General features: G+C 36.6%; 1 protein-coding gene across 2 annotated transcripts in view; it reads right to left on the minus strand.

The window, feature by feature from the left end:
• The window catches only part of KYNU (kynureninase), a 96,040-nt gene extending 78,378 nt beyond the window's left edge, over window positions 1-17,662 (minus strand). The window contains exons 1-4 of one of the 2 annotated variants that reach the window (XM_060016864.1): window positions 17,486-17,662; window positions 15,232-15,309; window positions 13,384-13,565; window positions 3,661-3,781 (exon numbers count right to left, since the gene is read on the minus strand). In XM_060016864.1, coding sequence (XP_059872847.1) covers window positions 3,661-3,781; window positions 13,384-13,565; window positions 15,232-15,278 — 350 coding nt within the window. In that variant the 5' untranslated portion in view covers window positions 15,279-15,309; window positions 17,486-17,662. The remainder of the gene's footprint in view (window positions 1-3,660; window positions 3,782-13,383; window positions 13,566-15,231; window positions 15,310-17,485) is intronic. The other variant, XM_060016865.1, reaches the window with a different exon arrangement.
• Window positions 17,663-17,889: the final 227 nt, after the last annotated feature.

Consider the following 17,889-nt stretch of genomic DNA (forward strand, 5'->3'; position numbering starts at 1 on the left):
GACAACCCAGAAGACCTAAGATATAGTGATTATATCTTAGGGACACAATATACATTTCTCAACTTACAATGTGCTCTTTAGGACTGACGTATCTTTCCCTTCTAGCCGAACTTTACCGCTATGAATATTAACCCATGTTATTCTCCTTTAAATAATCTGGGCCATTGGTAAAATATATAATTTTAAATGTTCTCAAAAATTATTTAAGTTTATTGCCTATCCATCCTAGCAGACCCACAATGAACAAACATATGATATTGTTGCTTCTTATTGTTTATGGTAGCTTCTTGCTGATAACTAATTATTATATATCAAAGAGTGAAATTACCCTAAAAGTTTTCTATTTCAGAATATTAAAATTATCTAAATATTATCATTTCACCAAACAAATAATATATTCTCCAAAGTAAAGTGTTATTAACCTACTTTAGAAATCACATACAGTTGAAAATGACTTTGGAAAATAATGATAATCATTTATAAAAAACACAGAGGTAAGTATTTTATTTGCATAGTTTTGCCTTAAGTAACTTGAAGTTTTAGAAGAAATCATTTGGGTCCTAAAATATTTCTAAGTGTGCCTGTATCCTTGACTTTTCTTTAGTATAAATAATCAAATATGGTAGCCATATGAATTATAAGATTGGATGGCATTGTGACCAGTGATGGTTTATTTTGTAGATAAGTAGGTAGTATGTCTACAATAGGCCGTAAAAGATGATGACATAGAGATGAAAACCATGAGCCAAATGTCATTTCCTACATTATAGGTCATGCATGGCCAGAGACTTGACATCAATATCCCAGAGTAATATCTTGCTTAGAGCACTCAAATTTCTATGTTACTCTTAAGATTATAAATTTTTAATATTATTTTTTTCCAACTAATTTCAATGTGCATTAGAGTGTTTAGTGACTGTGTAGCTCTCTTTGACTCAGTTCTTCTCAAAATCTCTCAGTAATCTAGAAGAGGGGGAGGCACTGGCCTGGCTTGGGTATCAGCTAAGAAGTAGGGCAGAAATGGGGTTGGAGGAGATGAAGAGGAACAGATAATCGGATAAAACTCACCACAGTAATGGGAGGCCCTGGATCTAGAGGCAAATCAAATATATGCAGGGGAGATTTAAAACAAAAGCAATAGCCAGAAAGGGAATTGAAGTAACCAACAGGCCACCAGAGTGGCATGAAGATTACTTTAAACTAAAAGCATGTGGACAAACAGCAGCCTAAGAAAGAAACATTATCTAGACTTAAGGAAAGCCTCCTGAAAATGCCATTGCCATTGACCCACCGTCAGAGAAAAATGACGCTTAGCACTAGGAGTTACAAATTTACTTCTCCTCCATCTTCCTCTTGGGGGGCTTCCAGCCCGGAAAGATACTGCCCATTATCATCAGGATGGAAAAGCCCAACAGAACCTTCCATACTTTCCTACTGAAGCCCTAAAACTCGCCCCTTTTGTTAAGTTGGTTTTAAACCTTTACTCTGGCTGATCAGTGAATCACTGTTTGTAGAGTGCTTCTGCACACATGTGAAATAAACTTTTCTCCTGCTAATCTGTCTGTTGTCAATTAATTCTCATGCGCCCAACCACTAGAATGTAAGTTGGTAGAGGAAATGTTTTCCTCCCAACACAACCTTAGCTGGAAAAGGCCAGAGTGGAATTTTAAGCTAAATATTTAGGAGCAAAAAGTAATGAACAAACCCATTTGAGATGAAAGATCAAGGGTGGGATAGGGGAAAACAGGATTGCGATCATGCACCTAAAACACCACTGACATTGAGCTGGCAGGGCTATGATGTTGACTGGGCCACCACAGTTTACAGCAAAAAGACTAAATAAAACAAACTAGCTACCTAATCTTTTTCTCAGAAGAAGTCTTTTTAAAATTTACTTTACATTGCTTGAAGCATTACAGTACACCTCCTTGCTAAATCGTCTGATGAAAAATAGGTAGAAGGGTTTAAGATTATGTAATTTTCTGTTGTCACAAGGTAAAATATAAAATTGAAAGGTAACAACAATAGAAGGGCATTATGACAGAGAGGCACTTTCCTGGAACATAACTGGAATACATGTCTTGAGAATAATCAACCATTCTTTTAATAAAGTAGGATAATCATAAGAATATGAATAGGATAGAAGAGTGGCATCTTTTTAAAATACCTGAAGGATAAAAATGCACAGTCTTGCTGAATGAATATCCAAGAGTCAAGGACACTCTCCAAAGTTCAAATTGAATCTAATTCTTTGCTATCTTTTACGTTAAGGCCAAAAATGAATATTAACCATTTTTATTAACTATGACCCTCATTTTTTAAATACTAAAGCTTGCTAGTGCAAAATGCTTCCAAATGTGGTGATATTTATTTTTCAATTTATGCATAAATGTTATGCAGGTAAAGTTATAATATGCCTAATAAACTATATAAAACTCTATTACTCTTGCATTGAGTTGTGAACTTACATTCTTAACCACTTAAATTAAGAAACTTTGCAATGTTATCTAATAGCCATGGTAGTAATCATTGGCATAGTCAGTGTAAACTAAACTTTATAGAAGAGGTTTTGGTCTCAATGTAAAAGACCACTGACCTGAAGAATATAGAAAGCTGGAAAAGACATTCTGAGTTTCTATAAGAACCAAATATCTTGCTCAGAATTCTTATCTGGTTTAGTTTCATCTTCCTTCCTGAATTTTTTTTTTTCCTGTCCTTCAGGTTTAGCTTCCCCTTCATATCTATTTTTCAGATTCTAAGAGTCAAAAACTATTTTTAAAATAGTTGTACTATTTTTAATATTTTAAATATAAAATGTTTAAATAGTTAAAAATATTTTAAAATATTTTCAGTTCCAGCTTTATCAGTAATCACTGGGGAAGGATAAGAAGTACATAAGATTAGGTTATTTTCCTTAAGGGATTTACAATATAGCTAAGAATATGAAACTAATGAAAGTAGACACCTCTAAACTGCCTATTGTAGAGCACTGATTATTAATGCAATAGACATTCAGGGAGGGCTAATCAGTGGTTGAGAAGGTTGATATTAAAGAGGGTAAGCATTGAGGTAAGCAGAGAGTATGAAGACTTTCATAAGCAGAAGAGTAAAAGCAGAACATAAAAGAAGGAAAAAGATGAATCCTAATTTAAGATTCCTGCATGGTTAGCTAAGCCCAAATGGAGCATCTTCTCAATAATCATGTTCAATTTGGGGAGGGAAGCACCTTCTGTTCCACTCAACCTCCTCTCCCCACCTCAACAATTTTTATTTTCTTATTTATAAAAATTAGTGTGGTAGAGTTTAGCCAAGAACTAATCATGAAAACACTAAATTGAATCCTAAATATTAACTGCTTTGTTAATCATTTAGAAAATAAAATAATTGCATACGATGTAGATGTGTCAATTCAAGGGAGAAACTTAAATTTTTAAATATTTCAAAAGTTTTACTATTGATTCTGCAACTAACTTGCCATAATACCTTATTTACTGATCCTCAGTTATTTCATCCAGTGTTGAATGACACAATCCCTCAGGTTCCCTCTGCTCTAAAATTCTAAGATTCTACTATACACCTTTCCAAATATGAGACAACCTGGCGTGATTTTTAAAATTCTTATATGAGATGTTGAATGATAGCTTTTGAAATAATACTTACATTTTGGCCCACTTATCTAGTTCTTCTTCCAGATATGTTTTAACCATTTTTGGTTGAAGCCCAAGAGAATTTCCCAAGAAATAGATGGCTTCTTCATCCTTATTCACTAAAGATAAATCAACTGAAATAGAAGAAAAGGGAAAATATACTTATTCAATTAATTAACATTCTTCCATTTGGCATTGTTAATCCACTACAAACAATGAATGTAATTAACTCCAAGAAAGATGATACATATCTTAAAATTCCTCCCAAGGATAACATCAGGTTCTCTGAAAAATAATCTTTTACATTTATATTTTAAAATACGGTTTAAACAGATAGATGCTTTTGTTCAGGTCTGTCATATTTATTATGCTCCACGAGGAAATCTAGATTAACAGCTACTCCCAATCATGAATAGCCAATAGAAAAGAGTTAAAACCAGAATTTTTACAGAAATTATATCAGCCTATCTAGTCATAGCAGAAGGTTACCAGAATTTAGACAAGTAATAATCCTGGTGTTGTAGATCAGGCAAATTTAAAAAATCTAAATGATTACTTATATATCTGAAGTAGATATATTGAATTTATAGATTTTTGTTCTTTGTATGCATATAATATTAATACATATGTAGGCAAAGATTGTTCTCTATATCTACTTTTTATTCAAATAAATCAGAACTTTAGTGATTTGTTTTATAATTTTTCCTTGATTGCAGTAAATGCAATTTCATTAGCAAACCAATCTATATGCTTCAAGTATTTTCTAGAAATGCACAAGTTTATAATTGTGTTCTACTAAGTTTTATCTTAATTCTATGGGAAGAAAGATTAAGCTTCTTGCTGAAATTTGAACCATTTGGTAGTATACTTGTCTTTATTTAGATTACTTATATCTTTGCAGGCTTTTTAAAAGCATACCATCTAATTCAACCTACTTTTATAGATCCTGTGTCACTTTTTCATTGGCATTTCTTAAGTCAGACCCAATCAAAGAGGTGTAAATACTGTTCACACATTTAAATTTGATTAATTAACAGTTCTTTGTCGATCTAGAGAACAAATACTGAAGGATTTTTTTTAGAATCCAGAGGTTTTAATTGGTGTACGATGGCTCAAATTTCAACTAAGCATTCAAATAAGTAGTTTAAAGACTAAACATGTTCTGTGTGTGTCAGCCTTATCAACAACCCAGGAAGAGGATCACCCAGATCTCTGCTCCCATTTTTTTTTTTTTTTTTGTCTTGTTCTTTCATTGGTGACGCTTTTACAGATAAATAGGTATTGGGTTACTTTTACTTAGAAAGTCATTTTTAAAATGTGTTCAGTGTGAAAAAAAAGTGGAATTGTAAACTGAATTATCTCATCTCATGCCTCCCCAAAGTGTGGTTCCCCATCCTAAACTATTTTCCTTTTACTTGGTTGAGGTTTGGGTTTTTTTGTTTGTTCGTTTTTTGTCTCAAAACACATCAAATGTCACCATGTGAGCATTCAGTTGGCATTATGTAAATAGGTAGAATAGAGTATCAAGAAAGTGCTTTGGTAATTATCCACAAGAATGAAGAGATAACACACCACTCTCCAACCTAATGCCATCAGATCTTTACAACATGCAAGACAAACAGGACTTTAAGCTGTGGGGGCCTAGGCTTCTCTTCTCTGAAGAATGATAAGAAAATTTCTTATTAAAAGTTGGTACTCTTGGCAGTCATGGGGTTCAGGACATGCTACCTCAAAATGTGGCACCTTGGACTTCTCTGGTGGCACAGTGGTTAAGAATCTTCCTGCCAATGCAAGGGACACGGACCTTGGTCCGGGAAGATCCCACATGCCGCTGAGTAATTAAGCCCGTGTGCCACAACTACTGAGCTTGTGCTCTAGAGCCCACGAGCCACAACTAGTGAGCCTGTGTGCCACAATTACTGAAGCCCTCGCACCTAGAGCCCATGCTCTGAAACGAGAAGCCACCACAATGAGAAGCCTGTGCACCGCAATGAAGAGTAGCCCCTGCTCACCGCAATTAGAGAAAGCCTGCACACAGCAACAAAGACCCAAAGCAGCCAAAAATAAATAAACTAATTAATTTTTTAAAAAGTATTTAAAAAAATACGGCACCTTGGCATATTGGATGTTTTAAGCTGAAGGAATTTGAGAAATGGCTAGTGTAGGAAGAACTTTCTGACCTTCACCTAACCAAGTCATGAGATACTCACATCATAAGATAGCTGCCAGCACACCCTGGAAGAAGATGTGACTAGTATCCATATCAAATCCAGCTCTCCCACCAAAAGCATTGGGCACACGCAGTCTGCACAGGGATGCTCCAACCTAAGAACATCCCTTCAAGACCACAGAAGGTAACTGTTTCATGTAAATTCATAGAGGCAAAGTTAAGTGAACTGAAAAGTCAGAAGAACTACCCACAATTGAAAGAACAAGAGGAAGCCGTTGAAAAAAGTAATAAAACATAAATAAATAATTTACCAAAGAATTCAAAACATTGATAATAAAAATGTTAACTGAATTAGAAAAAAATAATTGATCTAAACACTGATATTTTAACAAGGAACTAGAAAATATAAAAAAGACCCAATCAAAACTAAATAATTCAGTAGCTAAAATAAACACATTAGAAGGAATGAATAACAGACTAAGTGATACAGAAGAATGCAAAAGTGATCTGAAAGATACAATAATGGAAATCACCCAGTTGGAACAGCAGACAGAAAAGTAAATTTTTTAAAAACAAAGCCATTTAAGAGATGTCTACGATAACATTAAGCATGCCAGTATTCACATTATAGGGATTTTAGAAGACAGAGAGAAGGGGATCAAAAATGTAATGAAGAAATTATGGAGATTGGTTCAAGATGGTGGAGTAGAAAGACGTGCTCTCACTCCCTCTTACAAGAACACCAGAATCACAACTAACTGCTGAACAATCATTGACAGGAAGACACAGGAACTCACCAAAAAAGATACCCCACATCCAAAGACAAAGGAGAAGCCACAATGAGATGGTAGGAGGGGCACGATCACGATAAAGTCAAATCCCCTAACTGCTGGGTGGGTGACTCACAAACTGGAGAACACTTATACCACAGACATCCACCCACTGGAGTGAACGTTCTGAGCCCCACGTCAGGCTTCCCAATCTGGGGGCCTGGGAACGGGAGGAGGAATTCCTAGAGAATCAGACATTGAAGGCTAGTGGGATTTGATTGCAGGACTTTGACAGGACTAGGGGAAACAGAGACTCCACTCTTGGAGGGCACACACAAAGTAGTGTGCTCATCAGTACCCAGGGGAAGGAGCAGTGATGCCATAGGAGACTGAACTAGACCTACCTGCTAGTGTTGGAGGCTCCCCTGCAGAGGCAGGGGGTGGCTTGAGTCACTGTGAGGACAAGGACACTGGCAGCAGAAGTTCTGGGAAGTAATCCTTGGCGTGAACCCCCCCAGAGTCTTCCATTTCCCCCACCAAAGAGCCTGGGTAGGCTCCAGTGTTGGGTTGCCTCAGGCCAAACAACCAACAGGGAGGGAACCCAGCCCCACCCATCAGCAGACAAGTGGATTAAAGTTTTACTGAGCTCTGCCCACCAAAGGAACAGCCAGCTCTACCCAGCATCAGTCTCTCCCATCAAGAAACTTGCACAAGCCACTTAGATAGTCTCGTCCACCAGAGGGCAGACAGCAGAAGCAAGACGGACTACAATCCTGCAGCCTGTGGAACAAAAACCACATTCACAGAAAGATAGACAAGATGAAAAGGCAGAGGGCTATGTATCAGATGAAGGAACAAGATAAAACCCCAGAGAAACAACTAAATGAAGTGGAGATAGGCAACAACCTTCAAGAAAAAGAATTCAGAATAACGAGAGTGAAGATGATCCAGGACCTCGGAAAAAGAATGGAGGCAAAGATCGAGAAGATGCAAGAAATGTTTAACGAAGACCTAGAAGAATTAAAGAACAAACAAACAGAGATGAACAACACAATAACTGAAATGAAAACTACACTAGAAGGAATCAATAGCAGAATAACTGAGGCAGAAGAATGGATAAGTGACCTGGAAGAAAGAATGGTGGAATTCACTGCTGTGGAACAGAATAAAGAAAAAAGAATGAAAAGAAATGAAGAGGGCCTAAGAGACCACTGGAACAACAATAAGCACAACAGCATTCACGTTATAGGGGTCCCAGAAGGAGAAGAGAGAGAGAAAGGACCGAGAAACTATTTGAAGAGATTATAGTTGAAAACTTCCCTTACATGGGAAAGGAAATAGCCACCCAAGTCCAGGAAGTGCAGAGAGTCCCATACAGGATAAACCCAAGAAGAAACACGTCAAGACACATAGTAATCAAATTGGCAAAAATTAAAGACAAAGAAAAATTATTGAAAGCAGCAAGGGAAAACCGACAAATAACATACAAGGGTACTCCCATAAGGTTAACAGCTGATTTCTCAGCAGAAACTCTACAAGCCAGAAGGGAGTGGCAAGATATACTTAAAGTGATGAAAGGGAAGAAACTACAACCAAGATTAGGATCTCGTTCAGATTCGATGAAGAAATGAAAAGCTTTACAGACAAGCAAAAGCTAAGAGAATTCAGCACCACCAAACCAACTCTACAACAAATGCTAAAGGAACTTCTCTAAGTGGGAAACACAAGAGAAGAAAAGGACCTACAAAAAGAAACCCAAAACAATTAAGAAAATGGTAATAAGAACATACATATTGATAACTACCTTAAAAGTGAATGGATTCAATGTTCCAACCAAAAGACACAGGCTTGCTGAATGGATACAAAAACAAGACACATATATATGCTGTCTACAAGAGACCCACTTCAGACCTAGGGACACATTCAGACTGAAAGTGAGGGGTTGGAAAAAGATATTCCATGCAAATGGAAATCAAAAGAAAGCTGGAGTAGCAATACTTATATCAGATAAAATAGACTTTAAAATAAAGAATGTTATAAGAGACAAGGAAGGACACTACATAATGGTCAAGGGATCAATCCAAGAAGAAGATATAACAATTATAAATATATATGCACCCAACATAGGAGCACCTCAATACATAAGGCAACTGCTAACAGCTGTAAAACAGGAAATTGACAGTAACACAATAATAGTGGGGACTTCAACACCTCACTTACAGCAATGGACAGATCATCCAGACAGAAAATTAATAAGGAAACACAAGCTTTAAATGACACAATAGACCAGATAGATTTAATTGATATTTATAGGACATTCCATCCAAAAACAGCAGATTACACTTTCTTTTCAAGTGCACACAGAACATTCTCCAGGATAGATCACATCTTGGGTCACAAATCAAGCCACAGTAAATTTAAGAAAATTGAAATCATACCAAGCATCTTTTCTGACAACAGCGCTATGAGATTAGAAATGAATTAGAGGGAAAAAAAACGTAAAAAGCACAAACACATGGAGGCTCAACAATACGTTACTTAATAACCAAGAGATCACTGAAGAAATCAAAGAGGAAATCAAAAAAATACGTAGAGACAAATGACAATGAAAACACGATGATCCAAAACCTATGGGATGCAGCAAAAGCAGTTCTAAGAAGGAAGTTTATAGCTATGCAAGCCTACCTCAAGAAACAAGAAAAATCTCAAATAAACAATCTAACATTACACCTAAAGGAACTAGAGAAAAAAGAACAGACAAAACCCAAAGTTAGCAGAAGGAAAGAAATCATAAAGATCAGAGCAGAAATCAATGAAATAGAAACAAAGAAAACAATAGCAAAGATCAATAAAACTAAAAGCTGGTTCTTTGAGAAGATAAACAAAATTTATAAACTAGTAGCCAGACTCATCAAGAAAGAGAGGGAGAAGACTCAAATCAATAAAATTAGAATTGAAAAAGGAGAAATCACAACTGACACTGCAGAAATACAAAGCATTCTAAGAGACTACTACAACTAACTCTATGCCAATAAAATGGACAACCTGGAAGAAATGGAAAAATTCTTAGAAAGGTATAACCTTCCAAGACTGAACCAGGAAGAAACAGAAAATATGAATGGACCAATCACAAGTAATGAAATTGAAACTGTGATTAAAAATCTTCCAACAAACAAAAGTCCAGGACCAGATGGCTTCAAAGGTGAATTCTATCAAACATTTAGAGAAAAGCTAACACCCATCCTTCTCAAACTCTTCCAAAAATTTTCAGAGGAAGGAACACTCCCAACCTCATTCTATGAGGCCACCATCACCCTGATACCAAAACCAGACAAAGATACTACAAAAAAGGAAAATGCAGACCAAGATCACTGATGAATATAGATGCAAAAATCCTAAACAAAATACTAGCAAACAGAATCCAACAACACATTAAAAGGATCATACAACATGATCAAGTGGGATTTATCCCAGGGATGCAAGGATTCTTCAATATACGTAAATCAGTCAATGTGATAAACCATATTAACAAATTGAAGAATAAAAACCATATGATCATCTCAATAGATGCAGAAAACGCTTTTGACAAAATTCAACACCGATTTATGATAAAAACTCTCCAGAAAGTGGGCATAGAGGGAACCTACCTCAACATAATAAAGGCCATGTACAACAAACCCACAGGAAACATCATTCTCAATGCTGAAAAACTGAAAGCATTTCCTCTAAGATCAGGAATGAGCCTAGGATGTGCACTCTTACCACTATTATTCAACATAGTTTTGTAAGTCCTAGCCATGGCAATCAGGGAAGAAAAAGAAATAAAAGGAATACAAATTGGAAAAGAAGAAATAAAACTGTCAGTTTGCAGATAACATGATACTATGCATAGAAAATCCTAAAAATACCACCAGAAAACTACTAGAGCTAATCAGTGAATTTGGTAAAGTTGCAGGATACAAAATTAATGTACAGAAATCTCTTGCATTCCTATACACTAATGATGAAAAATTTGATAGAGGAATTAAGGAAACACTCCCATTTACCATTGCAACAAAAAGAATAAAATACGTAGGAATAAACCTACCTAGAGAGACAAAAGACCTGTATGCAGAAAACTATAAGACACTGATGAAGGAAATTAAAGATGATACAAACAGATGGAGAGATATACCATGTTCTTGGATTGGAGGAATCAATATTGTGAAAATGACCATACTACCCAAAACAATCTACAGATTCAGTGCAATCCCTATCAAATTACCAATAGCATTTTTTACAGGACTAGAACAAAAAAATCGTAAAATTTGTATGGAGACACAAAAGACCCCAAATAGCTAAAGCAGTCTTGAGGGAAAACAGTGGAGCTGGAGGAATCAGACTCCCTGACTTCAGACTATACTACAAAGCTACAGTAATCAAGACAATATGGTACTGGCAGAAAGACAGAAATATAGATCAATGGAACAGGATAGAAAGCCCAGAGATAAACCCACGCCCCTATGGTCAACTAATCTATGACAAAGGAGGCTAGGATGTACAGTGGAGAAACGACAGTCTCTTCAATAAGTGGTGCTGGTAAAACTGGACAGCATCATGTAAAAGAATGAAATTAGAACACTCCCTAACACCATACACAAAAATAAAGTCAAAATGGATTAGAGACCTAAATATAAGACCGGACACTATAAAACTCTTAGTGGAAAACATAGGAAGAACACTTTTTGACATAAATCACAGCAAGATCTTTTTTGGTCCACCTCCTAGAATAATGGAAATAAAAACAAAAATAAACAAATGGGACCTGATGGAACTTAAAAGCTTTTGCAAAGCAAAGAAAACTACAAACAGGATGAAAAAACAACCCTCAGAATGGGAGAAAATATTTACAAATGAATCAATGGACAAAGGATTAATCTCCAAAATATATAAACAGCTCATGCAGCTCAATATTAAGAAAACAAACAATCCAATCCAAAAATGGGCAGAAGACCAAAACAGACATTTCTCCAAAGAGGACATACAGATGGCCAAGAGGCACTTGAAAAGCTGCTCAACATCACTAATTATTAGAGAAATGCAAATCAAAACTACAATGAGGTATTACCTCATACCAGTTAGAATGGGCATCATTAGAAAGTCTACAAACAACAAATGCTGGAGAGGGTGTGGAGAAAAGGGAACCCTCTTGCACTGTTGGTGGGAATGTAAATTGATACAGCCACTATGGAGAACAGTATGGAGGTTCCTTAAAAAACTAAAAATAGGGCTTCCCTGGTGGCGCAGTGGTTGAGAGTCCGCCTGCCGATGCAGGGGACGCGGGTTTGTGCCCCAGTCTGGGAGGATCCCATGTGCCGCAGAGCGGCTGGGCCCGTGAGCCATGGCTGCTGGGCCTGCGCGTACGGAGCCTGTGCTCCGCAACGGGAGAGGCCGCGGCAGTGAGAGGCCCGTGTACTGTAAAAAAAAAAAAAAAAAACTAAAAATAGAATTACCATATGACCCAGCAATCCCACTACTGGTCATATACCCGGAGAAAACCATAATTCAACAAGACACATGCACCCCAATGTTCATTGCTGTGCTATTTACAATAACCAGGTCATGGAAGCAACCTAAATGCCCATCAACAGACGAATGGATAAAGAAGTTGTGGTACATATATGCAATGGAATATTACTCAGCCATAAAAAGGGAAAAAATTGGGTCATTTGTAGAGATGTGGATGAATCTAGAGACTGTCAAACAGAGTGAAGCAAGTCAGAAAGAGAAAAACAGATATTGTATATTAACGCATATATGTGGAACCTAGAAAAATGGTACAGATGAACCGGTTTGCAGGGCAGAAAGTAAGCAACTTTAAATTGGATACTAGGCTTCCTTTTATTTTACACTTCCATAATTTTACAAAGTGCCATCCTGTGTTACATAATAAAACATAAACCAAATATGACAGTTATGTGACCCAATCTCATCTTAAAATCATATTAGCTAATGCTCTTGGATTATGACTATCCAAAATTGTACCCGCCACAGTTAATCTGAAGAAAAAAGGAAATTAGACTGAATTATTAAGTATGTGAAACCCATTTTGGTGGATCAAGTCTATTCAACTTGTAAACTTTTTTATCGATGGAAAATGGAGCTAAGCCAAATATGAAAAATTGTTTCATTTTTTTTACCTGTGCTACCTAGTTTTTTTTAAACAGAACATCCTCCAAAACAAGAACAAAGTCAGTTTACTGTATTAAATTTTTGAAATGCAATATGCATTTCTTAGGCATTGATTTTATTTATTTAATTATTTTTGTAAGTCATACATGCCTCAACACAGAAAGATGGCTACTTATGTAACATCCTTCCTAATATGTCCAAGTCCCAAAATAATATTCTCTCTTAGACAGATATGTTATCATGAACTAGGTGCCACAAAACAAGAGGTATTCTAATACTGTATTGAAAAAGAATTGTTTTGAGCTCTGAGTGCTTAAGAGAACAAGTAAATGCATCTGCTACAATTTTCAATCAGTAACTCTATTGTTCAGAGAACTAGATGACAGTATAAGAACCCTGTAAGTATTTTCTTCAGAAGAGGAGAGGAAACACATAGAATCTGAGACTAAGGTAGGCTGACAGGTTGAATTAATACCACCAGGAGCCTGCTGTTTTGTAGACACAATTGCAGTGGCTCTATTATGTAACAGAACAATGATTTTCAAAGATTTATGATGAACACATGCAGTAGCAAATATGTTAATAAATTAATTAAGAAAAGTAAAACCCTTTCCAGTATTCTTACTTGGAGGCAGATCCTGCATTTTGGGAATGTAAAAACACTCCCTGAAGTGCCTCAGCTTATCTTCCTCATCGAGGCGGAGGGCAACCCTCTCATCTGTTGGGTGACATCTAAGTTCAGATGCGATGCGTCGGACTGTGTTAGCTGGTAACTCAAGAGGTGAAGGTTCCATTATAAGTTCTCCTCTAAAAATTAATTTGAAAAAAATTAAAAATAATCTAGCCACCATCATTTTTTTTGGTAGAAAATTAGCTTTTAGGTAAAACACCTTTTGTTTTAACTAAGCTTCTCATCTTCCCAACCTCACGAATAATATAATTAACAATCAGCATTAAACCCCATGCCTGAGTTTTTCTCATGCACATAATAATGAAAATAATAGTGACTTAAGGATGCTGAAAGGACTGAATTAGGTAATGGTGCTCAAGACAAAGTAAGCTCTCAATCAGTGTTAGCTCTTTCCATTTTTATTTTCTGAGAAGTGGTCCAAATTAATGTTGTTCAAACATATATAATGTCAGCACTTTTTCCTTTAGGTGTCTTACTAGGAGGTAACAGTAAAGATGCTTTTGTGAAAAGTATAGAAGAGCAGTGCCCCAACTAGCTTATCCTCCTTCTCCCTAGCCCACCTCCACTCTCCCCTCCCCAATGATTCTTGGATCATAGTTTTAAAAATATGAACATATATACAATAGAACCTTAACAAATTCTTTATTGTGAATAAAAACAATATCGATGAAAAAGTATTTAAACACCTTAAATAATGTTAGTAATTTTTGCCATATGAAGACCAAAGAGATCTACCTGCTGCTGCTAATGAGAAACTTCTATTTCACAGTCATACAGAGCATCTTTTTTTTTTTTTTTTTTTTTTGCGGTATGCAGGCCTCTCACTGTTGTGGTCTCTCCTGTTGCGGAGCACAGGCTCCAGACACGCAGGATCAGCGGCTATGGCTCACGGGCCCAGCCGCTCCACAGCATGTGGGATCTTCCCGGACCGGGGCACGAACCCGTGTCCCTGCATCAGCAGGTGGACTCTCAACCACTGTGCCACCAGGGAAGCCCCCAGAGCATCTTTGAACAAAGCAGGACCCTTTCTTGAAACCACATCCTGCTTCCTTTAGTCATCATCTAACACTTCCCACCCTTTTGGAAAGAAAACTTAAATTTTGGAAAGGGATAAATGACAATGGAGTTTTATATTTATATTTATTTTGTAATTAGTTTTTATATTTGTATTTTATTTCCCAAAGTTTTAGTTTTTTGAAATTGAGCAAGAATAGGAGAGGCTTCCTGTTTAAGATGGCAGTGCAGGAAGATACTGAACTCACTTGACCCCACAGACACAATGAGTCTACAACTACATATGAAGCAGTTTCCTCTGAAAAAACCTAAAGGCTGGCTGAGCATCAACTACACATCAGGAGAACGAGGGGAAAACCACACTGAAGTGATTAGAAGAGGCTAGGACACAATCTAGCCTTGACACCCTCTTGCCCGTGTGGTGACCCACAGTCTGGAGGGAATCAAAACCTGGAGCTTTTCTATTAAGTGTGTCTTTACTATAAACCCATTACTTATGGTAGCTTGATTGAGTTACTATTGAACTGTATTCTACCTGGGCGCCTGAATCTTGTTTAATTTATCTTTGTAGTCAACCCATTCCTGAGCAGTGCCTTTCAGATAGAGTGTTCCGCCCGAAATGGCAATTGAATAAGATTCACAAAATAGCTTGGTGAATTATTTGACAGGATTAATGACTGTTACTAGAGGAATACCCTCCTCATTCCAACCACAGAGGAAATAATTAAAGGAACATTTTCAATGGAATTCAGAATCAAGAGAGCTTGCCTTGTATTTGAGACTTCCTTTGGAGAGTCAGCACTTTCAGAGTTCATCAGGGTTGACTCTAAACTCTGACTGGGTTATCTAAATCAATACACAAATTAATTTTCTACCATCATATTAGCAATAAAATTCAACTTCATTTAAAAAAAATATTTGTATTAACTCATTAGCCTCTTTATATTTGTTTCTTATTTAATCCCTGTAACAATTCTGAGGGATCAGAGTCATTTTCCCCTATTTTGAGACCAAACTCTGGAATCAATAGAGTAGAAACAAAAATGAAAGAGAAGGATAATAGAGCTCACAATTTGGGACTGCACTTGCCTGAGGAGCTGAGTCAAATTGTGCTTGTCTTTGACAGGGCATGTGGGTGGAATGTGCAGAGAAGAATTCCTGACCCAAGACTTGAACCTCTCACTTCCTTTTCTTTCAATCTTGTTTCTTGATTTTCCTTTCGATGTTTCTTTGGTTCATTCCCTTTCTCTCCCTTTATTTCTTTTTTCAGCCCTGTACTCAGTCTGCAAAGCACCACAGGCTATTACTCTTTTTAATCCTTTCAGTCCCAGCCAGGCAAAGGTTAAAGTGCTGGTCCTACTTCTGGGCCTGTCATAGCCCAGGTGTCAAAACCTCACCTGCACTGACAGTAAGATACCTGCTGGTGAAATAGTCTTTCCAGAAGAGCAAACTGGGTGCCACCCTGCCAACAGGCACAGCTTCCGACAGAAGTAGGGCTTCCCTGGTGGCGCTGTGGTTGAGAGTCCGCCTGCCGATGCAGGGGACACGAGTTTGTGTCCCGGTCCGGGAAGATCCCACATGCCGTGGAGCGGCTGGGCCCGTGAGCCATGGCCGCTGAGCCTGCGCATCCGGAGTCTGTGCTCCGCAACGGGAGAGGCCACAGCAGTGAGAGGGTCGCGTACCGCAAAAAAAAAAAAAAAAAAAAAAAAATTCCAAATTTTATACTTCATGTATTTAGTGTTAATTTTATTTTAAAAGTGGACATGTACACATATGGTCTTAGGCGAGTCTCCTAACATTTCTCTGCTGCAATGTTATGTAAAACTATCTTAAATTCTACTTCAGAAGATCATGGTTAGGATCAAATAAAATTATTTAAGTAAATTCCTTTCTAAAGAGATAAAAGATAGTCTCATAATATATTTTCATATTAGTACCTTGTGATGGAAATTGCCATTTTACTGTCAATTTAGCTTTTGAAATTTTGTAAATTGTGTTTTCAATTTTATTTAGACAGCTAAAACTTTAAAGCTGAAACTCTTATAATCATAAAAAAATTTTAATGGAATTATGGAATTCAGGATCTCCTACTTACCCACAGGTCTAAGGTTAAATAGTTAAGTAAATGACAATGAATACCCAGTAGTTAATCTTTACACAGTTTCAGGTTTCATGCCTGAAATGAGCAAATTATTCACTTGAGTCCAAAGATTAGAACCTGGTAAAGCAAATTATGAAGAAAGTGTGTAGCTTTTCATTGAGAAAGAAAGTATTACTTAATATATGTGCATAGAACAGTGTTCTTTAAATATATCATTGTTTGAGGAATGAGTGACATCACTGACATAGCTGCATACTTCATATCTAAGCTTATATGAATTATATGCTGAGTTTCACATTAATAAGTTCAATGCATTTGCTCCAATATTACTACCTAAAAAACACCCCTCCATCCTCAAAGTAAAAGCAGGAAAGAAAAAAGAAACTCTTTTAGCTATATAGAAAAAATGTGTATCAACTTTCCATTCTTAGGCAAACATTTCACAGAGTGAAAGGGGAAGAAACCTCACTCAAGAAATAGACATTTTCACTTCTCTAAACAAAAATTGAGTATGACTAACAGCACTAAAGACAACTAGAGTTACCAGAAAACAAAAGACCTAAAGCTAATTTAATAATTTGAATTTTGATCAAATCTTACCATTTAAACTCAAGTACCAAGATTAACTTATTCAACTATAACTATCTTTTAGTAGATGAATTGCAGTATACTATTGACATCAATTCTTTTTTTACTATATTGGTAAAAATCTCTTCATTTAACTCGCAATTTTAAAGGTGAGAACACTTTTAGGGTGTTGCACTGTTTTTATGAAAATAATTTGGAGGAGAAAAAGAGAAGAAACTGGCAGAAGAAACCTCTAAAGCATTATGACAAGAATTCTAGCAGAATATCCCTTTAGAAAAATCACTGAATGTATATTTGTGTACAGAGTATATATATCAGTGTCTCAGGGCTTACCGGCTAGGATTCCAATGGGGTCCACAGCTCCCAGTGTTTCTGCTTCAACAAAAAAAAAAACCTCTCAAGAGTTCCTTACAAATTTATAGGCCAGACTTCTGGGTGAGAAATTGAAAGCACTTCTGCTCAGACTCCACCCTCCGGGGAATCTGTGAGGTAACTTTAGTTCTTCCCACTCTGTGTATGCTGATTGTAAATCTCCAATCACTGACAAACATCTAAACAAAATGCTGCTTCTGCTCTCTATTTCAAACACTAGGGGCTCTGCTTAGGGCAGTTCCCTAAGGGGCTCTGACCTTTACACTTAGATAAACACTTCTTTGTCCTCCAACTAAGACCTTTGAGAATGTGAGCTATATCCTATAATTATCCTATAGAGTAAATAGATTATCCTCATTTTTTTG

Source organism: Delphinus delphis, chromosome 7 (assembly GCF_949987515.2).
Source record: "Delphinus delphis chromosome 7, mDelDel1.2, whole genome shotgun sequence".
NCBI lineage: Eukaryota > Metazoa > Chordata > Mammalia > Artiodactyla > Delphinidae > Delphinus > Delphinus delphis.